This window comes from Lytechinus variegatus, chromosome 9 (genome assembly GCF_018143015.1).
Source record: "Lytechinus variegatus isolate NC3 chromosome 9, Lvar_3.0, whole genome shotgun sequence".
NCBI lineage: Eukaryota > Metazoa > Echinodermata > Echinoidea > Temnopleuroida > Toxopneustidae > Lytechinus > Lytechinus variegatus.
The window spans coordinates 34673252-34699015 of NC_054748.1; the positions used below are offsets into that span (position 1 = coordinate 34673252).

The 25764-nt window shown below is 36.1% G+C and overlaps 1 protein-coding gene across 1 annotated transcript; it reads left to right on the plus strand.

The window, feature by feature from the left end:
• Positions 1 to 1754: 1754 nt before the first annotated feature.
• Positions 1755 to 16445, plus strand: LOC121421435 (probable G-protein coupled receptor 19). Its single transcript, XM_041616128.1, has 2 exons — positions 1755 to 1999; positions 14695 to 16445. Exon 2 carries the CDS (start codon positions 14714 to 14716, stop codon positions 15986 to 15988), a length of 1275 nt encoding a protein of 424 aa, XP_041472062.1. The 5' UTR covers positions 1755 to 1999; positions 14695 to 14713; the 3' UTR covers positions 15989 to 16445.
• The last annotated feature ends 9319 nt before the right edge of the window (positions 16446 to 25764 follow it).

Sequence of the window (25764 nt, forward strand, 5' to 3'; positions counted from 1 at the left end):
AAAAAAAAAACAGGGCCCGCGAAACTATTTTGAAAGTAGGGGCTTAATACTCAAATTATAATTTGATGATCATTTCACATTTTGAGTACACGCTTTATACTGAAGTAAGAGTGAGGCACAGTATCAAGACGGTCCATACGCCGCGCCGCGGCCAGTGCAAATAAGAAGATGCATTTTATGTTTGACAAAGAACACGGACCTTTATCAGGTAGTGGTAATATACATGTATATATATATTTTTTTAAATGCAACTAAACAAGTCATTGGTAATTATGGTTCTTAAAGGGATGGTCCGGTCTGAAAATATTTTTATATAAGTAAATAGAGTAAAATTCACAGAGCAAAATTGTGAAAATTTCATCAAAATCGGATAACAAATGTTATTGAATTTTAAAGTTCATTTTTGAAAACATTATATGCATATTGTCATGAATATTAATTAGGTGGGCTGGTGATGTGACTGATGTCACATCTCCACCTTCTTTTTTTCATACGTATGATTACATGAAATATACATGTGTCTCTCCGTTATAAGTTGCAGCAATAAATAACTAATGCACTTAATCATTTGTCAATCCAATTGTTTTAGTTCTTGGTAAAAAAATTGTGAATAAACCCAATTTCATATAATAAATACAAAAGAACAAGTGGGGATATGACATCATCGATCAGCCCACCTGATGAATATTTACGAAGACATGCCTAGAACTGGTTCACCGGAATAATGCAAATCTTTAAATTTCAATAACTTCGTTATTTGAAATCCGATTTTGATGAAATTTTTTGAGGATTTTGCTCAGTGAATTTTTCTCTTTTTATTTAGACTGAAATATTTTGGCAGCCCGGAGCATCCCTGTAATATGGCGTACTCGAGATTCACAATCCCAAAAAGAAAAAAAAATGAGCAAATATAGCATGCATCCTCGCTATTTACACAGTAGATCGACAATGTTCGAAATATATACATAAATAAGAAAAAAGTAAATGAATAAATTTAATAGTTAATTCATTCATTGAAATAGAAACACATACTTTTAATTTATTTCATTCATTCAATCATCCAATTAGTTTCCGGAAAAAAATGAATGCATATCTGATAAATGAATATCATTTTTGGTAAATATGATGATCTAATACATTCATATAATATGTAAATCAACAAATGAATAGATAGATAAGTAATCATATTCAATATTTGAGTGGTATTCTTTTTGATGCTCCATGTGAACTTGCCAACGCCACCGTCCACCCGCACGTGAAATTCGCAAGAACACACAGAAATTCATAGCCAGCTATACATACACAAAATCCACACACACAAAACACACAAATTTCTGATATAACGCTTCTTACGTGCATGTAATATTCCAACCTCTCCATCTCATTTTACGTGGATGCGAAACGTACACCCCTCCGCGGAGACGGCGAATGAATGTATGATATCGCAAACAATACAGTATCGTCCGTACAAAAGCGAGGTCTTCCGCATTTCAGGATCAAAGAAGTCGTGGAGGTTTAGATCAAAATGGGAGTCGAACTAGGATTGTTGTTGTATTTGATACATTTAGCCAAATCATGTGGACAATATTGATGATATCGCATTTTAAACCTTCATTTGGAACATGCATTATGAGCTCTTGCCGGTAATCTTTAAAAACCGTACGTTGTTTAATATATTCAGTTATGCATAACCATACAACATCGCTGGAGTTGATCATGTTTTTTTCATTTGGAATATTTACAGTCCTGAGCAAGCAACCATTCCCAACCATATCAAATTAATCATCAACTATGATGTGAATCCGTTAATAATCTAGCTTTATTGTTGATGAATAATACGACGTTAAAATAGGAGCCTGCAGTGCCTGACTATTATATGACAACGTGACTCCTATAAAAGCAGCGCTAATGGTGCTCAACTGCATCATCCGTTGCTGTGTTTGTGGTGGTAACGTGACGCTCTGCAATTCATGGCAGATTTTGGTGTAATCAATGATAAGTAAGTGTTTGAATTTTGCTTTAAGTCTTAACTTTTGTGACTATCTTTGGCTATGTTCGAGCATATGTCCTATCACTATTCTTTCAATACGGCGATCGAATCCAATGATATCGCCTAATTATATCACCCTCATGCATACCGTGTGATTGTTTTGATTCTAATGTTAATAATAAAAGGCGGGACGTGATACGGGAGCATCCAATATCCAGGCCGGTGACATGCACGGCGTTTACTCCAGTAGATGACAATAAATTGATTTTAGTCTAACACGGGGTTCCGTTTGCAATAGCCTGGTTCTACACTGTAAAAACTGCGGTGTTAAAATTGACACCAGTTGGTGTTAATAGAGGACCACACCCTGAGGTATGTGTTAAAGTTACACACTAGAGATTCAACATAACACCAAATATGGTAAATGTAACAACCAAACGTGTTGTAATATCACCTATAGGTGTTAAACTAACACTGTCAATTTAACACCGATGTAAAATAACTGGTGTGGTCCTCTATGTACACCGGTTAACATCACAGTTTTTGCTGTGTATGTTCTATGTTAAAGTAAGATTTAGGATATGATATAGTGTTTAATCCAGGATTGAAGTTGGTCATTGTGTTAATGTGCAGAATTTACATCAGCGGCGGCAATTCATCGCAGTCAGATTGTCGGCGGATCAAATGTCATGGAACAATACCCCCCCCCCCCCTCCCCAATACGTATAGGCCTATGTTTCCTAATTTCAGTTCAAGATTGTATTTACACAGCATAAAATCAACAATTGGGCCTATTTTAGATTAAATTAGGGCTACTTCTGTTATAGGAACACAGTTATATATCTGAAATAGCCTATATTTGCATTCTACTGCAAGGCATACACAGCAAAAACTGTGGTGTTACCCGGTGTAAATAGAGGACCGCAGCAGTTATTTTACACCGGTTTTAAATTGGTGGTGTTAGTTTTACACCTATAGGTGTTATTACAACACCTTTGGTTGTTACATTTACACTGTTTGGTGTTATGTTCAATCTCTAGGGTGTAATTTAAACACCTCAGAGTGTGGTCCTCTATTAACACCAATTGGTGTCAGTTTTAACACCTCAGTTTTTACAGTGTTTACACTCTAAAACAGCATAGTCATTTGAGCTATGTTTTATTCCACTGTAGTAGTGCATTATTATGGTAATAGGTCCTTTCCAGCTTACACCTGACTTTCAGGGTCATTTTCTGACCCCGAAAATAAGGTGGAAGCCGAATATGAAGTAAACTCCATTAATTCATTTTTTATTCAATTTCAATTTATTTCGACCATGACATATACAATAACGTAAGTGTATATCACCTTCGTTACTGTTGTTGGTTCTTTTTAATAATTGATTATGATTCAAGATTGATTTTCTATTCATCTAAACATTTTCACTCTTGTCAAATCTGTCTGCATTATTTGTCAAAGAAGCATGTTTAAAGCAAAATTGTAAAATAAATCTTTATTTTAGATTAAATGGGAAAAAGTTGCAAGACAGTTTTCACGCTAATTGTCATAATTAAATTGATCTATATGTAACTTTTGAGAGACATGTATAGGCTATACGTGCAAAAATTTATTTTCAATATTGGCATAAGACATGAATTTATTGACTAAACAAAGATAAATCACTAATACCATGGTCACATTTGCTCTACGGCGACCGTACGGCGAGTCGAAAACAGCCGTTTTATTAATTTTCATCCAAATCGCTGTGTGTAGTTGGTGCAAAAAATGTTCAAACAGCTGATTTCGACTCGCCGTACGGCCGCCGTAGACCAAAATAATGTGACCATGGTATAAGACGGAAACCTTATAATGATCAATTCAGTGAAAGCGAAAATGCCCCCCAAAAGTCCCCAAAATGCGAATTTTAGAAAATGAAATACTAAATGAGAAAAACATCATTGCAGTTAGGTGACCTTCCATTTTGGTTCACTGGTTCATCAATTAATCAAAATGTAAACTACGTTAAATAATACGATTCATTTCGCCCACGGTTTGAGTGTGCAGAAAGTGAATCACACCTAAATTTAGGCCATATTCGATATCTTTATTTTAATTCACTAAAACAACAACAACCAATATATGAGCGAAATAATATTCTGTATGCAATTCAATTCTTTTATTTAATTCAAGTTGAAACATAATAGAAAGTAATAAAATTCAGATAGAAATGTACATTCCCTACTGGAAAGTACACTGTCCTACAGTGTGTGCCACAGTGTGGTACCGTATACAGTGTGAAATCACCTTCACACTGTAAAATTTGAGCATGTCAAAAGTATGAAAATCACATAGTCACGTAAAGTCGACCATGTGAAAACGCTAGCTGCGAACTGTCACACCGTTGAGGTGTCCACAGTGTGAACATATCTCCACACTGTTGAATTTGAGCATTTAAATACTTGTGAATAATTCTCTGACATAGTCCACTCTGTAAACACACTGTGGTCACACGATGTCAGTGTGTTATTATCAGCATGGAGTCTTATCGACATAAGGGCCCCGTCTTAGAGGTGCCGTGGCCGAGTGGTCTAAGGCGCCTGGCTATACATGGAAAGTCCGGGGTTCGATCCCCGGCCGCGGCACCTATGCCCGTGAGCAAAGCATTTAATCTACAAAGCTCTTTTATCTTGCTTTCAAATAAATGAAAATGCTATATGCATTATTAGTAACTAGGTGTGCACTTGTTTAAAAAAAAAAGGTCTTATGAAGAGTTGCGACTGATCCAATCAATCGCAACTATGGAAAGCCAGCAAAGTCAACACATAAAATGCATGTTTTTATTCTAGATATGAATGTATATCCATGAATTCATTGAAGTCTTGACAATTTGGTGTGATCTCCTTTGTTTTAAATGGGCATTTTGCAAATATCCTGTAGAAAAAATTATGGCACTGATGTATTTTCATAGAGTTACGGGGCCAAGATTGACATTCCAAAGAAAAGTGGTATTAATGGAAATGAGGGGTTCCACTATAAGCAGTAGACACCCCCCACCCCCTCTTCAATAAAGTTTTTTTTTAATAATAATTGTACTTAATTTCATACACACAAATTGCATTATAACAAAATAGGTGATTGATTGATATTATATATATCCTGATGAAGAGATATGATCATGAATTCTGTAAAGAATATCGGGTGTTGATTGAAATATTGATCTTGGTTGTGTCCACTATCGTACCTACGGGGGGGGGGGCAGAGGGGGCAGTCTGCCCCCCCCCCCTGACGAGTCAAACCCATAGAAAAGACACATCCCTGCCCCCCCCCACCACCCCCTGACGAGCTTGAAGACCTTTTTTTTTTGCTTGTCATTTTTTAAGGATACGATTGAAGAGCTTTTTGATTGAAGACCTTTTTTTTTGCTTGTCAAATTTTTCGACCGGTTTTGCCCCCCCCCCCCGTGGAAAATCCCAGGTACGCCACTGGTTGTGTCAGATCATCTAAAAGGGAAATACAAGAAGGAAAAAAATGAACCGAATAAATAAAAACAAAGAATATAAGTTTACTAAAAAGAAAGATATAAAAATCAAATCGACAAAAATGTGAATATAGTGATATATTTGTTCAATTGAAAAAAAGTCATCCCGAGTCGGGATGACTTTTTTTCAATTGAACAAATATATTCCCGAGAAAGCTAATTCTCATACTTGAGTGTTATCAGTACGAAATATAAATTCGTTGTAAAATATTCTGCATTGTATTTTATACAACATCGACAAGTAAATGTCAAAGGTGAATTTTATTAATGTTGATTAGTAAAGATCAACGGTTGGTCTCACACAATGCCATAAGTATCTGGCTCGCATACTACGTCATCTGATGTGACTACCAATTAAATATTCATGCAATTTGACTAAAACCACTCTATTTTCGCAAGTTATTCCGGATGTGTTTCCCTATGTGAAGTATAGGCAATAATTCACCGTTCGACATTTGAAGAGGGTTCTCCCTTTCTTGCCTATTTATTTAAAACCCATCAAATTCAATCGTTTCAGAGTTGTTTTACAGTCCAAGCAACCATGCTAAATTTATTGAGAATTAAGTATCAAATATCAAACTTTGTTTAATATTTCATACACTTGTTTAGACAGCTACTGTAATATTGATATGGTAAAGGTAGTTGTATGTAGATCTTAAACAGTGTTTTTACTGTGATGGATACAAACTAAACTTTGAAAACTGGAGTAGATATATGACAATAGGAGAAAAAAAAGCAGGGCTTAAAAGGGGGAACGAAACCCTTGGAACATATTCGGAAGTTTGAGTGAAATTAACCAAACTATAATAAAAAAAATATGTAAATTTTAATTTGTCGAGAATGATAATGCTATATGTGAAATAAATAAATTTGAATTTGAATTTATATGGAGATCCATGTTGGCATTGCGAACACGATGTGTGATGTCACCAACACAGCAAAAACTGTGGTGCATAGAGGAACACACCAGTTATTTACACCGGTGTTAAATTGGTGGTGTTAGTTTTACCCCTATAGGTGTTATTACAACACCTTTGGTTGTTACATTTACACTCTTTGGTGTTATGTTCAATCTTTAGGGTGTAATTTTAACACCTCAGGGTGTGGTCCTCTATTAACACCAATTGGTGTCAGTGTTAACACCACACTTTTTACAGTGAATGTACAACTCTCCCTTTTGATCACTGGAAATATACAACCCCAGACTGTTATTCTTTTTGTTTAATCTAATGGCATGATAACAATTCACCCATAATGTTGTAAAGAATGTATTGCTTGCATCCTTCTCACAATAAGTAAATAAATAAATAAATAAATAATAAATGAATAAATAAATAAATAAATAAATAAATAAATGAATAAATGAATAAATGGATAAATAGATGAATAAATAATAAATAAATAAATAAATGAAGGAATGAATAAATAAATAAATAAATAATAAATAAAAACATAAATGAATAAATAAATAAATGAATGAATAAATGAATGAATAAATAGATGAATAAATAATAAATAAATAAATAAATAAATAGATAAATGAATAAATAAATAAATAAATAAATAAATAAAATAAATAAATGAAGTAAAAAAAATAACGTCAAATCTTATATTCCATATACTGATGATATAGCGCAGTTCTGCGCTGGGCACTTCGCCGTATCATATTATCATGATTATTACCCCCGGCTGTTAGTAGCTGAGCCGCCATATGGGCGCTATATAAAGCTTTTAAGGAGTAACAGGTTACCTATTTACCTCACCTGGGTCGAGTGCAGCACAATGTGGGTAAATCTCATGCTGAAGGAAACAACACCATGACTGGGATTCGAACCCACTTCCCTCTGATTGTAAGACGAGAGTCGTAACCACTATCGCGCGATATATAGAAAATTTAAGTGAAATGTGTACGAAAGTAATGAGGAAGTTATTTTAACGTAAAAAATATAATTTTTTTTAAATTTCTTTTCTTGTTATTTGTGAAGGGAAATGGCCCTGACATTATTCATTGCTCAAAAGGATGGAAACTTTATACTGTATACCATGATACTATTGTCGAAGGCCTACTTGCTCCAAATGTACGTCTCTGTAATTATCACAGTCGTGTATATTCAAAGTAGCTCTGTCATGGTTGTCTTTGTATTTGATATCTTTGTTGTCAAGAAGCCGTTACGCTTATGTCAACATCATTAGCATTTTTTTTAAGTTGCTATGCTTAATTGCCAAATAAGAAGACAAGGCAAATTGTGTGAACGTGTATTACGGGTGGATCGTGTTAACGCGACATTGAAAATACGAATACGCTATGCATACGGGGAACGGGTCAGGGTTGGATTCCTATTCAGACTCATAGGCTCGTATTCTGATAGCAAGTTTAACTTAAACTCAGCTTTAAAGTTGTGGTTTAAGTATGGGAAGCCAATTGTTACATAAATCCCAAACCGTAGAGATATCATACTTCAGCTCATTTGGCTCTCAAATCATTCATAATTGTCTAGGAAGTATAAATAGATGATTGTCTTCACCATCGATGAATCAGGAAAGAGCACAGAACATAAGAAGCGTACAACTTAATAAAAAAAATGATACTTTTGGCTTCCCATTTTTGAACCACAACTTTAAACCTGAGTTTAAGTTAAACCTGCTATCAGAATACGGGCCATATAGTTTTACATACTCTCTTCGTTCCACATCTGCTCATTCCTTTGTCATTCGTAAAGCCAGATTCTCAGGCTGGCATCAATTCTTCTTACCTCCCCCCCCCCCGTCTTTGGAAAAATAAACTCCCGTCATCTCTCCGAAACATCTTTCTCTTATTGCCCTCTTCAATTAAAGCATCCAAAACACATCTAAAACCTATACAGTGCGTATCAAAAAAGGTTTACACTTAAGAAAAATCCTGTAAAATTATACATTTGTAATATCCTGAAGAGTTTTCCACATTTTAACATTGGTACAGATCCATTTAATCAAATGACGATATAACTGTCGAAACATTATTTTATGCTGTTATACAGTGCGTATCAAAAAAGTTTACACTTAAGAAAAATCCTGTAAAATTATACATTTGTAATATCCTGAAGAGTTTTCCGCATTTTAACATTGGTACAGATACATTTAATCAAATGATGATATAACTGTCGAAACATATTTCCGCTTGAGTGAGCACCACTTACTTTTGAAAAGTTAGTGAAAAATGATTTGCGCAGAACTTTGAAATATTTATGCAAATAAAAGTAGACCTTAATCATGAAGGACACGTGGAATTTAGCTAGTAAAATTGATTCGAAGATCTCTTTAACCTTTTTAACTTGTTACCTTTCCCAAAACTCTTGGAGGAGTGCGTTGCGCCCCACCCCACCCCCCACACCGAGGCCATCGTGACGATGTTTGCTTTACACTGAGCTGTGAATTACATGAAATAACTTAGGCTTGATTTTCATTGTGTTAATCATTTTCAAGCTTGGGAAAAGTGTGGAGAAACAAGTATTAAATGAAAAATGAAATTTAAACCCACTTTAAATGATAAAAACTTAGTGAAAAAAATGCTGGGGATGTCTGATATAAACATTTGTTCAGATTCAGTTGTGTCCTCAGATCCAGCTGGCACAAAAATGGTAAAGGTTGTGCTTACTAAGTGTTGAAATTTCAATTTGGTGGCAAAATTAATACAGTATACTTGAATGTATCCGTTTTATTTCAATTGACTGAAAGTGCAAGGGAAATGTATGAGAAATGTTTAGCAAGGCAAGTTTGATTTTGCACTTTCCCCTTGACACAGCGTGAAAATGAGCATTTCTGCGCTAACAGATTTCTGCGAGCTTTACAAAAATGGACAGTGCTCACTCAAGTGTAACATTCTGTCAAAACTTTTACTTTCAAATGATAGATGAGACCCAAACCCAAGATTATATGTCAAAAAATTACCCACATGTTGCATATTTTTTGATTCCCAGAGCTTTTTCAAAGTGTAAACGTTTTTTGATACGCACTGTATAACAGCGCTTTATCCTCTGGAAAAGGCGCTATCAGATCATGATTATTATTATCACTATTATTTACCATGCAATTGCTATAGTATTTTATTATTAACTTATATGAAAATATAAAAAAAATCGACATGTTTATTAGAAAAGTCAAATTTTTTGGTAAATTTTGACAAAAATTCACAAAATAATATCATATTTGACCATGCTCTCTTTCTTGTTTTCCCTTTTCTCTCTCTCTTTTTCGTAGTCATGATTTTTTTATGGGGGGGTAAGAGCCTCCCATCCGTACGCCACTGTTTCTCACCGACAATACAAATTGGTAATGCACAATACATATAATATAGTATAATACACATAAAAACCACTACTGTACGTCGATTGACGAAGCTCGGAAAAGTTCATCAGCGATTACCATGGTAATAGATACCCATATAGATATTAGAAATTATTACTCAGTCAGTATATCAGTATATATTCGATAAAATTGCACAATCATTGTGGATTGATATAATATCTATGAAGGACTTCTCATGAAAAATCCCACATGATCTTCCCATCAAAACAGCGTATTACATCGTATACCATTATATACATTGTTTTATAGTTGTGTTGATTCCCTTGTGACGCAATCAAATCACGTATGAAAACCGTCTCTCAAACTCATCCCGTCGCCATGGCAACCGACGTGGAGATGGAGAAAAATTACCCCTGCAAAATGACTTGCGCGATCGAGGCAAGTATCGCATGGTGTCGTCTGCATAAACAATGTGGATGCACGTACTGTTATTTTCACTTCACTTGTAATTGCTATGGTATCAATAAAGTACGGTACTTTGAGTTCAAATAATGATATTCTCTATAATGACAGCACTCTAGATACATGTAGGTCTATACAGTGTGGTAAATGTTCCTATTGTTTACACACACACACACACACACCCACACACACACCCTCGGACACCCTCGAACATACTGTCAAGGTACAGTACAGAATAATGCATTTAATCGTAATGTTCTTGTATGATTGTATTTTTTCGTGCTTCAGAAGTAATGGTTGTACCAAGCTAAGAGTAAATAGTTACTAAAAATTGTAATGGGATAGCTGTCTTTGTACTGATCCATTTGAAATAAAATTCGAGTATTTTCTATCTGTTTGAAATGCCCAGATACATTATTTGAAACAATGGTGGTAATAAAATCTATTTTTGTGATTAAGTATATTATAGGGCTAAATCATAATGATGACATTAATGACAAGAATGATGGTGATGATACTGATAATAATAACAACAATAGTGATTATGATAACGGTGATGATGATATGAACAGTAGTAATAGTAGCAGTAGTAGTTGTAGTAGTAGTAGTAATAGTAGTAGTAGAAGTAGTAGTAGTAGTAGTAATTAAAATAAAACTGCTACTAATGCTATACTCCTCCTCCTCCTACTACTACTACTACTTCCACTACTACTACTACTACTACTACTACTACTATAGTACTACTACTACTAATACTAACACTAATACTAATCTACTACTACTACTACTACTACTACTAATACTAATCTACTACTACTACTACTACTACTTCCACTTCTACTACTACTACTACTACTACTACTACTACTACTACTACTACTACTTCCACTACTACTACTAGTACCACCACCACTACCACTACTACTACTACTAGTACTACTACTTTTATTTTTTGGCTGACTGAAGCCAACCTCCCCTCCCGATCTTTACATTCTGAAAAAACAACAACAACCAACCCACTCCTCTGGCCACTGGTTATTTTCTGATTCGATCTGATTGTAACTGAAAACAACCTCACGAACACCTTGACAAAAGTTCATGATAAATCGGGGGTTACACGTTGTCTTCAACGTGTAGGCCTACAGCAAGATAATCATCTCTATACGTACATCGAATAAATGCATATCAATAATTATGTTGTGGTGTAGTTTATTGCTTTTTTGCCTTGAGGCTTTCATCAGTTCCCATGAGATATTTCGTTTCTTTCAATTTCTTACATTTTTTCATACGTTGGGCTTTTTACCCATCATCTTCTATTCTTGCGTTTTGCCTTCACCTTCCTATTTTCATTCCGGCATTTTTAGCCTTATGGTTTTATGGTTTATTCGGTTTGTTTTTTTGCTGAGATCTTTTCTTGCTGTGGCTTTTTTACCTGTATCGTTTGACCACCTGTTTTGGAAGTTTTATTTTTTGAATTGTTTCTGTTGAATTTTAATTTTTTAATGTAACCTTTATTGTGAAATTTGTAAAGGATATATTTGTTGGTGATTTATGAATGAAAACATAAATTAAAAAAAGGATATAATCATTGAAATACATGTACGTTACTAGCTTAATTAGATCTTCTTCGAAGGCAGAAAACACATCGCTCATACTCGTGGACGATAATCAGACATCATTTTCATCTTTAATTGAATAATTACTCTGTATAGATCTGTTTCTAATTACGCCCGTTTCCTGCCGAATCAAGATGGGTAGATGAAAATTTGGGCGAACTAAATCTTGGGGAAGAATATAGGGTGCAAGTTACTTAAAGGGGAAGTTCACCCTGAAGAAAACTTTGTTGTAAAAATAGCAGAAAAATAGTAAAAAATATTGGTGAAGGTTTGAGGAAAATCCGTTAAAGAGTAAGAAAGTTATTAGAGTTCAAAGTTTTGGATTTGTGACGTCATAAACGAGCAGCTGCCCCATGTGTTATGTAATATAAAACGCATGAATTTCAAATTTTATATGGTTCCTGATGACTTGATTTTGTTTTCTATTCATGACCGGGTGTGAAATGATTTGTCTATTGATATACAAAAGGTACAGTAAAAACCATTTTCAATTTTCTGAGAAAATGACATTTCATTGATTTTTTACCATTCGCTATGTAGGAATGCTGCTCGCATATGACGTCACAAATCAAATAATTGAAATTCTAATAACTTTTTAATTATTTGATGAATTTTTCTCAAACCTCCTGCAACATTTTTCATTATTTTTTCTGCTATTTTTACAATAAACTTTTTGTCAGGGTGAACTTCCCCTTTAAATGAGTTCAATGGCGAATCAATCTTCAGTTCAAAATGAGTTTTGCTTTCCAAGAAAAGTGTGTTGTAACTGAACACAAATCAAATACACAATTAAGTTTAATCAAAGGACATGCGGTCTTGTGCTTGATTCGGAATTGACCATATTTTGGGCGTCCCTCGAACCAGACGCTGCATCACTTTACATTTAGCGAAAAGGGTCTGCGCATGTAGACCAATTCTAGATGTGAATGATCTGTGAGTGGATGATCATACCTGTTACCATGGTGACTGGTAAAGAGTTTTCTATCCAGTTTTATCATTATTAATGATTGATGTGACATCATTAAAGCAAACACTAGGCCGACCGCAGGAATATATTGCATTTAAAGACTAGCTAAATAAGCTCTATAGAGTGTGTTTCAAAAATGAAAAGGTGATGTAAGTAAAAGGAGGAGAGTAATAACAATAATGATAATAATAAGAAGAAGAAGAAGAAGGGGAAGGAGAGGAAGAAGAAAGAGGAGGAGGAGAAGGAGAAGGAGAAGAGAAGGAGAAGAAGATGAATGAGGAGAAAGAGAAGAAGGAGATGAAGAAGAAGAAGAAAAAAGAAGTAGATGATGATGAAGAAGACAAGGAAGAAGAACAACATATAGGAAGAGGAGAAAGAAGAAGAAAATATAGGAAGAGGAGAAAGAAGATGGGAAGAAGAAAAAGAAAAAAATCTTCGCATATCCTCTAGTATTTATTCTTTGGAAATAATTCTACCATTCTATCCCTATGGTGAAATTACATGCACACCAACTTTATATAAAACGGACTCCAAAGTCCAAACTAATCAATAACATGCCATTCGAAACAACGTATTATAGCTTTGATAGGTCTTGGGTAGGTTTCATTGTGGTGACTGTTCTTAACCATCACATCTCTAGGAGCTCATCCTTAGGGGCGTATGCATCCATCTTCTGCATGATTGAGTGAAGAAGTTAAGTTTATTTGGAATTATTGTCTGTCAGTTTAGATAAAAGTGACACGATGTTTATTCTTACTGACACGACTGGTGAGACGAAACAAGAAGTCTGAACATCCCTCAATCAATCCCTGTCTCTCTGTTTGTTTTTTTTTTTTTTACTTCTCATTCATCATACTTCATTCTATCTAGTAGCCATATCTCGCTATGTTAACGTATATACATGTAGTATATATATATATATAGTGTGATGATAAGTTTACTATTACCAATCGCTGTTGAGTTGAATAAATGGTGTCCTGCGTCATCTGTTGAGTTGGCCTTGCCTCATCTCATTATATATATATATATATATATATATATAAATTGATTGTCAGTCAGTAAGTTTTACCAAAATGACATCCTTCACCCCAACTTTCTACAGCCGTTTTTTTTTTTTGATGCCATGGAGGATTGGACCACCGTTCAAATAATTTCTCCATTTGTTCAGCAGTGTCTCGACCTCGCATAAGTAATACACGCGTAAAGCAATGCAACCATACAAGATTATGGTGACATTTAAAGCATCCCCACTCGTGTCATAACTAAGGATTGTTTCATTGTTTTTAAATCACATTTCGTACTTCTTGTGATCATTATACGTCACTATACAGAAGAGATTCCTCCCTTCTTTTTACCATCTGCTTTTGGGACGAAGCGTTGTGTTATTGATTCGTGTGCGTTGCAGTTTGTCTTTTCCATCTTCTTCCGATTCCCCATCCTGTTGCCTGTCCCTACTATGGTTCCTCCTGCTTTTATCAGTTGACGTGCCAATTTTAAGGAAAATGTGTCTTTTAGGGTCTAAAGTACGTGTTCTTCTTTTAATTGGTAACATTAACATTAACAATGGCTGTTGTAAAGACGTTTTTGCGACTGTGTCTAGCCACTACATTTTGTGCTAAAATATAGGCCTACAACTAACAGACCTAATATACGGACACACGCTCTGATTGAAACTTTGATCGACAAGCGGATCTTCACACATGACTAACGCATAGAAAACGTACTGTTTGGCCTTCAGTACACAAGCCGTCGTGGCCTGCGCATTTACATCCTTTGACTCGAGTGAAGGTTTGCATAGCAGACAACAAACGATTAGTGGTAGAAGATAAATTAACTTTTTTTTCATTTGATCTTGCAGGATGCTGTGAAGTTAAAGGATGAACACGACGACGACGTCAGTTGTTTTCGTAGATGGTACGGATGTAGTCACGACAGAGACGGCGATGACCATTGAGAGTACATCAATTCCCAACGGTTTGAGCACATCCCCGTGGGAACAACCGACTACATCCGGACCAGATCTAGGAACTACTCCGCAGGACCTGGACCGAGATAGCATCGTCATGACATTCGGCACCGTAATGGGTACCATCGCCGCTTCGCTGATGTGCATGACGTGCATATTCGGCAACATCCTTGTGGTCACCGTAGTGCAGCGAAGTCGTCGACTGCAGAGCACGACGAACTATTTTGTGATATCGCTAGCCATTGTGGATCTAGTCATGTCGGTTCTCTGTATGCCTTTCATGATTGGTCTAATCATTGCAGATGAGTGGGTGTTTGGTTTATTTATATGTAAGCTAGTGAGGTTTTTGCAATATATGAAGCCGGGTGCAACCGTCTATGTGTTAATAGCCATCGGTGTCGACCGTTTCTACACTATTCTTTATCCACTGAGCTTTAAAATCACTCGCGGAAAAGCGAAGAAAATGATCATCATTAGTTGGTCCATCGCTACGCTCATATCGTGTCCTGCCTTTTATTTCTTCGTACTTACAGAACTAGGAGGAAATACAACAGTATGTATGCCTTTCACTTCCTTGGAAGCAGCTGGGATCATGTACATCACTGCTTTACTCCTGGTCGAATTCATCTTGCCCATGATCTTGCTTCTGATAACCTACGCGCGAATTTTCCGCCATATTTGGACGGTCGGTATACGCGGACGCGCCCTGCAGCGGACAATGAACAGCGTGCCGCGCGCAAAGGTCAAAACTGTTAAAATGCTCATGATTGTAAGCAGTGTTTTCTTCGTCTCATGGACACCGTTCTTTGTCGTTCAGGAGTGGTTCACGTGTGCTCAAGACTTGACGCAGATTAGCCAATCAGAGGTGAACATTTACTGGGTCACAGTCTGGATTTCGCTGACGTCATGCGCGTGGAATCCGGTCATATACTCGTGCTACAACCCGAACTTTCGACGAGGTTGCAAAGAGGTATTCTGTGTCTCCACGATGAAGTGCTACCGGAAGGACACATACGCCATCACGAATTCGTCCAAGTTCTCGCGCAAAAATCACGTTGGGGTGCTAACTGAGGAAGTTGAGGGCGGGCGCTCGTTCACCTCCTACCGTGCGTTCGATCGCGACGCCAACGGGGACAAAAAGATGGCATGGCCTCTGCCCACCACTACGTCCACAACCTATTTATGATACTAATGAGGTAATTAAAGTCATTCTGCTCTGTTGAATGCATAAAAGACGGGGCACACAACAGAAAACTTAGTGAGAAAAGTTTTCCTAATTTATATGTATTGCCCAACGCCCACCGCACCGGCTCGTCTACATCCGATTTTAGAACAAATTGCATTTTGCTCATTTTCTTAAAATGTGAATGAAAAGTAAGCCTATTAACTGAAAGCATACTAATTTCACAATGTTTGATGACTGCAAACCTTTATCTTGTAGTAAAGTACAAATTAGTTCCAAATCGTACGATTGCTATGACGTCATTACGACTAGATATTACATTTGCTTTTATTCTAATAGACGTAAGTATTAGCATAATTATAGTCACTGGTTTGAACATCGGTATTCGTAGTACGATGATTTAGAAGGACACTCAGTAAGATATTACATGTCTCAATATTAGTATAAAAATCTACTTATTTTTTATGCCCAAATCGGGTTGCAGACCGATCGTCTAACTGCAATTTACGCGTTGAGAGTATCATTGTTATTTTATGGTCAATTAATTCCTTCCCTCTGCCCTGCTGGAGAGAACAGTGTGATAACAGTGTGTTTACACAGTGGTCTATGTGAAAAATTATTATTCAAACTGTTTAAATGCTCAGATTCAACAATGTGAAGATCTTTAACACTGTGGACAATTGACATTGTGTCTGTTCACAGCGTGTTCACACGGTCGACTATGTGAATATGATTGTGATTCACACTGTTGAAATGCTCAAATTCAACAATGTGAAGATATTCACACTGTGGACACTTCGACAGTGTGACTGTTCACAGCGTGTTCACACGGTCGACTATGTGAATATGCGATTCTCACTGTTGAAATGCTCAAATTCAACAATGTGAAGATATTTCACACTGTGGACACTTCGACAGTGTGTCTGTTCACAGCGTGTTCACACGGTCGACTATGTGAACATGTGATTCACACTGTTATAATACTCAAATTTAACAGTGTGAAGGTGATTTCACAATGTGTTCCACACTGTGAACACACTGTGGCACACACTATGGGACACTGCATCCTTTCCAGTCGGGAAGATGGAAAGAATAACAGTTTACGTCATTTAATACCTTCCACAAAATAGTTAAGGCCTACTCTGAAACTATCTAGCAATCTAACACTCCTTTTGATGACTGTTGCCTATGATGCGTTATAAGTATAGATACTTACGTTCAATATTGTAGACAAAGATACGTCCCAACATCTAGTAAGCGCCGTGGTGTAGCGGTTCTGACTCTCGCCTTGTAATCAGAGGGTCGTGTGTTCGAATCCCACCATGGCCTAGCGCCCTTTGGCAAGGCGTCAATCCACACTTTGCCAGTCTCACCCAGGTGCTAATTGGGTACCGGTAGGAAACAACCGTCATTGTGGTTGGTTTAGCAAGTTTGCGCCTAACAGGCTGCTTGGAATGCTATGAATCCAGTGACCGGGTAATAATAATTGTGAAGCGCTTTGAACAGTCGTAGATTGATAAAGCGCTATATAAATGCCAATTATTATTATTATTATTATTAGTATAGAATGTGATTTGTGGCCTTGCCAAGAAGTTCCGTTGCAACTGAAACCTAATCAACTACAAATCTGCAAGGGATACAGATGCAGATATTTTGACCCACGCTTGATTATTTCGAATTAAACGTAAGCTTATCGCTGTTTTATCCGACAAGTCCTGTTTTATAAGACAGTGACCATAGTAACAGTCCATCTCGGCCAATTAGAATCAAGGAGTTGGCAGATCTGACAACTTGTCGGACAAAAAATGTTGGTGAAACACTCCCAGAATCTTCATGACATTGGTTGCCTGTCGATCGTAACAAGAAAAGACGTGTCGTATGATCAAAGTGCAATCCCCCCCCCTTAAATGTGATTTTGAACAAATTGTGCAAATAAATTAGTCCATTTTCAACAGGACCTATCCATTTACATTACACGCATTCATTATTAGTGTTTTAATATGGGTATTTGTATTTCAGAGATAATCAAATTTCGATTATCTCTATTGAAAACTTGAACGGTTTCTATGCTTGTGCCTTTCATGTTACATATCTTGACAATAATGTGAATATGGTATCCATTTAAGTATTTACGAAGTGCTGATCATTATTGTATTCTAATCTTCGCCTGTTATTTCAATGTTGTATGCAGGCTCCTTATAATTACATAACCACATTACGTTTCATCCCTTTTGGAAAGAGCACAGTGTTCCCGTACTGTGTTCAGAGTGTGGAATATAACATTAAATCATCTCCACACTATCGAAATTCGGAATTTTGAAACAAATTGTATTATGTGAACACACTGTAAATACGCATTCTGTGTACTGTCCACAGAGTGGAATCATGTTCACACTGTTGAAATGCTCACCAGATTTGAAATTGCGAAACACAGAGTCTCCACCATATGGGTACACTGTGGGTGTTCATACTGTGTATGCATGCATCCGCAATGTGAAATCATCATGTTCAGATTTTACACAAATCTGTGATTCCATTATGTGAACACACTCTGAAAATTTACACTGTGTGTGTACTGTACACAGTGTGAAACATCATGTTCACACTGTTCAAATGGTCAGATTTAACATTGTGAATCTCAATTGTCAATTCAAAGAGTCCATCATGTGAACACATTGTGAATACTAATCACACTGTGTATAATGTGTCCATAGTGCCGAATCGGCATTTTTTTTTTACCATTTGGAATCATATCAAAACTATCACCGTTTGCCACTCTGTATAAATTTTCGTTTCAAATGCGCACATTTTAGCTTAAAATATAATTAGGCCAATAGAAATTGTGACTGTCTGGCCAAGTTATAATAGTCCCGTCACTGTACAATGCAAAAACTCCGGTGTCGATTTACTAAACACCAGAGCGGAATCTGATATGTCAACATCAAACCGATAATGTTTTAATGCTAACTGGTGTTGTATAAACACCTATCTGGTGTTAGACCAAAAGAAACTGGTGTTGTTTAACACTTCTCTGGTGTGGACATATATAGATTCCGGGCTGGTGTTAAATCAACACCAGAGTTTTTGCAGTGTAACAGTCCCGTCGCTGTAATGTGTGCTTTGTAGATATGTAAACTATTTTTAATACCATCGTGTATGTGCAATAGACGCTTAGTAGTGAAACTTATACCGAAGGAGAGAAAACAACGTTATTGCAAAGAAGCAATTCCATCAATTTTTTTTTTAAATCGGTCATAAAATAAGAGAATTATAGAGGTTTGAAAATTCTTGATGCTTTCTATAGGGATCCTGAAATTAGCAAACATGCTTCAAAATGACTGATTTTGTGGATAACTCTCTGTGTGATTTGTGCACAAATTTTCCCATTTCCCCATTATCTTTAAAATCGAAAATCGCATCTTGCCTTCCGCAGAGCCCAACCCATGTGGTTGGAAAGATATAATCACACAAATGCCTTAATAAGTTCAGGAAGAGATAATTAAAAAAAAAACGTGTAAAGTAGATTGGAAAATCTGAAATTTTGTGAAGAAAACAAAGGGAGAGTTGTCCAAAATATCAGCCGTGGCATTCTGAAGCATGATTGCCAATTTGAGGATCCCTAAAGAAAGTGTTGCAAGACTGTTAAACACTTAAATACCACACTCAATAACCGATTTTTAATGAAACTTGTTTCAAGTTGCTCCTCTCATTTTCAGATAAGATTTATATTTTCCGTGGAGTTTGGTCTCCTTCCAATAGTTATATGAAAAAAAAATATTTGTCAGAAGTACGTAAAATTCTTCATTTCATCCTGAAATAAATCAGGTAGATTGTGTATTTGACAAGTTTGAAGTTTGTAATAGTAAGGCAACAGTTACTCCAACGAATAGCCTCCTAATCGTCATTGGAAATATAGCGTGAGTTAGTCGGTCAAGAGTCGCTTTCGCCGATGCAACTACATGTCATTACTTTTCGAAATTTCCTTTCTCCAAATACCTATTCTTTTGTCATAATTATTAATAGTTGTGAATCATCTCTTTGGAATCTACGTGTTTTTTTGCATCTATATTGATTTGAAGCTTGGTTTGTGACAGTACACAGCAAAAACTGTGGTGTTAACCGGTGTACATAGAGGACTACACCTGATATTTTACACCGGTGTTAAATTGGTGGTGTTAGTTTTGCACCTATAGGTGTTATTACAACACCTTTGGTTGTTACATTTACACTCCTTGGTGTTATGTTCAATCTTTAGGGTGTAATTTTAACACCTCAGGGTGTGGTCCTCTATTAACACCAATTTGTGTCAGTTTTAACACTATAGTTTTTACAGTGTATCAAACCGTAATTACGATATTGTATAATTATTCAATCCTCATGCTGTTTGCCAAAAGAAGTATCTACCTTGCCATATACGACTATGGGACACGATCCAGTACTGTTAATACTTTGCACTTTCTTTGTCGTTAGAGTATAATCATAATGAAGATGTATAAGAATTGGTAAAAGTATGATTTCTTTTTATTTGCAAGGTCACCAAGAATGCATTAGAACATTTCGAATTATTTGAATGCAGAATAAAAGGGCACTGCAGAGTAATGCCTTGCTCACTGGCGTAGGTCTCCGGCCCCGGGCATGAAATTCCGTGGCGTGGGATCGAACCCCGGATTTTCATGTGTACCACCCGGTCCCGATACCTTCAAGTAATGATGAGGATGATGATACGACCGAGTTAAAAAGTTGTAATATTTACAATGCCGGACGTTATCATTGTCATGTATGAGACAAACAGTATTAGGTCAAAATTTTGGCAATATTGATTAAAAAAGGAGCGTGGACAAGACCATGGATGGTCATCTATTGCTCTGCCAAAAACTCCGATGTTGATTTAACACCAGCCCAGAATCTATACATGTCCACACCAGAAAAGTTTTGAAACAACTCCTGTTTGGAATCAAACCGATGCTGTTTTAATACTAATTGGTGTTGTATAAACACCTATCTGGTGTTAGACCAAAAGGAACAACTGGTGTTGTTTAACACTTCTCTGGTGTGGACATATATAGATTCCGGGCTGGTGTTAAATCAACACCAGAGTTTTTGCAATGCTCAACACCCCATATCCATTTACAGTACAATATTCCTCTGTGGCCAGGCCCCTGAAATAGAATACATGTACATGCTTGTTATAATGAGCTTTAAAAAATACTCAGAACCTTTCATACGGACACAGCATTGATAAAAATTGATGCGGGGGGGGGGGTATTCTGCAATATGTATAGAGTGAATCTTCGCTCTTTTCCGAGTTGACTCACCTTTTTAGATCCTACAACTTAGCTCAATTCGAAGCTCGTATCGCTATTACTGTCACACATTTGATTCAATGTGAACATTTCTTCGAATTCGTTCATTTTGTATACCGTCCTTATGAACTAGGCATATTATCTATAAATATGAAGATCAAATTCAAGAGTATTTTTTGGTATTAAATTAATGACTGGATGTTTGAAATGTATCTTAATATCATTGCTCCATTTTTCGGTCATTTGTTTTCGCGTGTTTTGGCGTATACACGATCCATATTCGCACTCTCAATTTCTTTCTCTCTCTCTGTCTGTCTATCTCTCTCCCTACTCCCCCTCTTTGTGGTTTTTTTGTCTCTCCTCATTCTCTCTCTAGTTCGCCCATCTCTCTGTTTATTATTCAAAGAGGGAAGTTCACCTTGACAAAAAAAAAGTTTATTGTGAAAATAGCAATTAAATTTATTTTAAAAACATTGGCGAAGGTTTGAGGAAAAGCTATCAAATATATGAAAAGTTATTAGATTGTTAATGATTTGATTTGTGACGTCATATGCGAGCAGCTTTCCTAAATATCGTATGGTAAAAAAAAATCAATGAAATTTCATTTTCTCAGAAAATTTGAAAATGATTTACTGTACCTTCAGTATATTAAAAGACAAATTATTTCACACCAGTTGCTAAAAAGAAAACAAATATAAGTCATCACTAACCATTAAAAAAATTATGCATTTTATATTACATATATGGGCAACTGCTCGTTTATGACGTCACAAATCCAAAACTTAAGATCCTAATAATTTTTTTAATCTTTATTTTATTTTCCTCTAACCTTCACCAATATTCTTTTTTAAATTTTCAGCTATTTTCTCAAAGTTTTCTTCGGGGTGATGTTCCCCATTTTTAAATTTCTCTTTTGGTCTCCAATATCCTCTTTCTTTCTCGAGCACACAATCATATCCACATTCCTCGCGCTTACCTTGCAATGTGTACTTCACTAAGTAATTACTATGTTTATTGTGTGTTCATTTTGTATGAAATTTAGATTGATACAGCCAATTTGAACATTGTAATTTCCTTAATTGGACACCAGAACAAAGATTCATAATAAATGATGAACTCGTGAAAAATGACCGTGTTATATTTTGTGTCGTCATTTCATTAGGGAAAGGAGCTGTCATGGATAATGCACTATTTCCCCCTCCCTTTTGGACGGAATATAGTATCACACACAGTGCGATCAAAGGGCCCTGGGAACGAATCTTTTACTTGGGGTGCTGAGATAAATTTGACAAGTCCCACCCCCCAAAAAAAAGGTTTTCACAGAAAAAAATCTGTTTATTTCAGTCCCGAACAATTTGACACACTAAAGAAAAAGGAAAAAAAAAGAAAGTTTCACTACAAAGTGAAGGTTATTCTGGCTTACATTTCTCCATTTTTAACACCTACACTGTAAAAACTGCGGTGTTAAAACTGACACCAATTGGTGTTAATAGAGGACCACACCCTGAGGTGTTAAAATTACACCCTAGAGATTAAACATAACACCAAAGAGTGTAAATGTAACAACAAAAGGTGTTGTAATAACACCTATACGTGTAAAACTAACACCACCAATTTAACACCAGTGTAAAATAACTGGTGTGGTCCTCTATGTACACCGATTAACACCACAGTTTTTGCTGTGTACCAGAATTCCTGAAGGTGCTGCCTATGGATAATGATACACGCAGCAGGCTCCCGCTCCCCCTGGCCATGTGTGATCACATCATGGACTATGAGAAGATGTGATACACACTGTTAAAAAAAGACTCAAAGTTCAACAGTGTGAAAACGAGGTCACACTCAACTGTGTCATTGTTGCCAAAGTGTGTGTTTGATAGTGGACGATGTGAAGAAATGTGATTCACTCTAAAATAATTCAAATTTAAGAGTGTGAATGTGATTTTATACTGTGTGCCACAGTGTGAATCCATCGTGTGAAACACTGTGGAGATAACATACTTCCCAGCAGGACTGCACACTCTTACAGCGTACCATGCCTCGTTGACTATCTCTGAAAATGAATATATTAACACATGGGCGGAAATCCCAGGGGGCAGGGGGACGCGTCCCCCCTACCCAAAATAGTGGGGAGGGGACACAATATCCAATGCTCCCCCTACTACTTTTGGTATTTTGTGATGGAAAGAAATACATTATTCGAAATCGAAATAAAACATGTATTTTGGACGAGATGACCTTACTTTTTTGGTGCTTACCATTTTTTGATTTGCTTGTCAAATCTTTTTGGTCGAAATGAGCTTACATTTGGGGTGATAACCTTTTTTTTTTGCTTGTCAAATATTCTAGCCCCTGGTTCCCCTACCGTTGGGGAGAGATTTCCGCCTTTGTATTAACATGTAATAGTTCGATAGTTACGGAATTGATTTATGCCTTATACAAATTATCATTTAAATCAATCTTAATTCATGGTGGTGTTACTCTCCAGCAGGCGTTTGTAGTCCCTTTATTTGTAAAATAAAAAATGCGGCACCCAAAAGATCTGTTATTTCAAAACCATATATGCGACAGTCTCACCGGGGAAAAACGACTCCAGTCCGACCAAATCTATAACGTTGTCTCCAGTGACATACCATCTGGGGTTTTGGAGCCGGGTTCATCGGTGTGATTGTCCCCTAAGTTTCGTTCGAAATGCTATCAATTTTATTATGTTTATGGTGCATTTTGCGCCTATAAATGGCTTGCTTTAACCTCAAGCTAAATCATGTTCACGAGAATTTGTGCTTTTCAATCATCAGTGAATAGACAATTCTTAAAACGGGTATTACATTGAGAAAAAAATAAAGCCAACTTCGTAAACGTTTTATAAAATCAAACTTTATTCAAGTACACGAATTACACTCATTTCGGCAAGTCTATAATAGATTTCATTATGAGTTTATACAATGGTAATAAATATAAAATAATCGACAAAAAGCACACTTACAAACGATTCCTACAATAAAACACAATTCATCCAAATGACATAATAATCAATGTTAACCAATTATTTTATCCAGAATAGGTTACGTGTAAAGGGTAATCCAAACCAAAGGGAGAGATGGTGTTAATTGAAGAAAAATAGATAAGCGGATAGCTGAAAATGTGAACAAACTTGGATAAACAATAAGAAAGTTATTAATTTTGAAAAATTGTAGAACAAAAAAAATGATAATCTCTATACCATCCAGTCTTATGAATGGATTTCTAAGTGACAACATGGCGTGACGTCATGTATGTAGAATAGGGACAGCGTCATTCAATTGCTTCAAAACACACGATAACTACATAATTTCCCTTACTTTTTACACTCAGAATAAGACTTTTCTTTCATCATATTCATGGGGACATGCAACGTTGTGTTTGATGTGTGTTGTGTTTGAATTATGAGAGGGAAAGGAGTAATCACAAATTGTTTATTACTATGTTACTTAAGTATTTATTTCATACATTGGCCTCCATTGAAATTCAATTTGGTCATTATCTGCACACTAGAAAATATTGCAAAATGCACTTTTACTGCCAATCACATGCAACCAAAACAATAATATCCCCACATATAAATAAAACAAAAATATTGAATAAAAAGTTGAATACGAAATATAATGACACATAATGCACTGCAAACAAAACCAAATTCTTCAACCTGTTCAGGATCAAAATATATGTTTTTTTTGCTCTCACTACCGGACAATTCTTTTTGCTGCAAGATGATATAAGAGATGAAAACGCCCTCTACATGACGCTTTAAACTGCTAAATTAGCCAGTCGAAGTCAGGGTAGTTTCTAAATCAATGTCCATTAATGTTCATGTAGTTATTTATCTCTAGATGTTTCCGTTTTGATTTTTTTTAGGAAAAGGTACTGAAAAGGCTGGGGGAAAGATGCATGCATTGCATGGATATCTTGGAGCAGCGAAAAGACTAATCAGAAGCAAAATATAACAGTGGTTATATGGTTACACTTCGTAATTCCGAAGGTTCTTAATTCCGAAACACGTAAATTGCCTATACCTTGATGTTCGTTAATCCGAAAACGTAAAAGGGTTCGTTAATCCGAGCATTTGTGGCGTTATTCCGAAGGTTTGATAATGCGAAAACGAAATAAGGTTCGATGTTTTGAAGGTTCGTTAGTCCGAAAACGAAATAAGGTTCGTTGTTCCGAAGGTTCGTTAATCCGAAAACGAAATAAGGTTCGTTAGTCCGAAAACGAAATAAGGTTCGTTAATCATTACTATTCGGACTAACGAACCTTCGGAATTACGAACCTCATTTTATTTTCAGATTAATGAATCTTCGGAATTACGAACCTCACTTTGTTTACGGACTAACGAACCTTCGGAAATACGAACCTCATTTCGTTTTCGGACTTACGAACTTTCGGTATTATGAACCTTCGGAAATACGAACCTTCGGAATAACGAACCTTCGGAATATC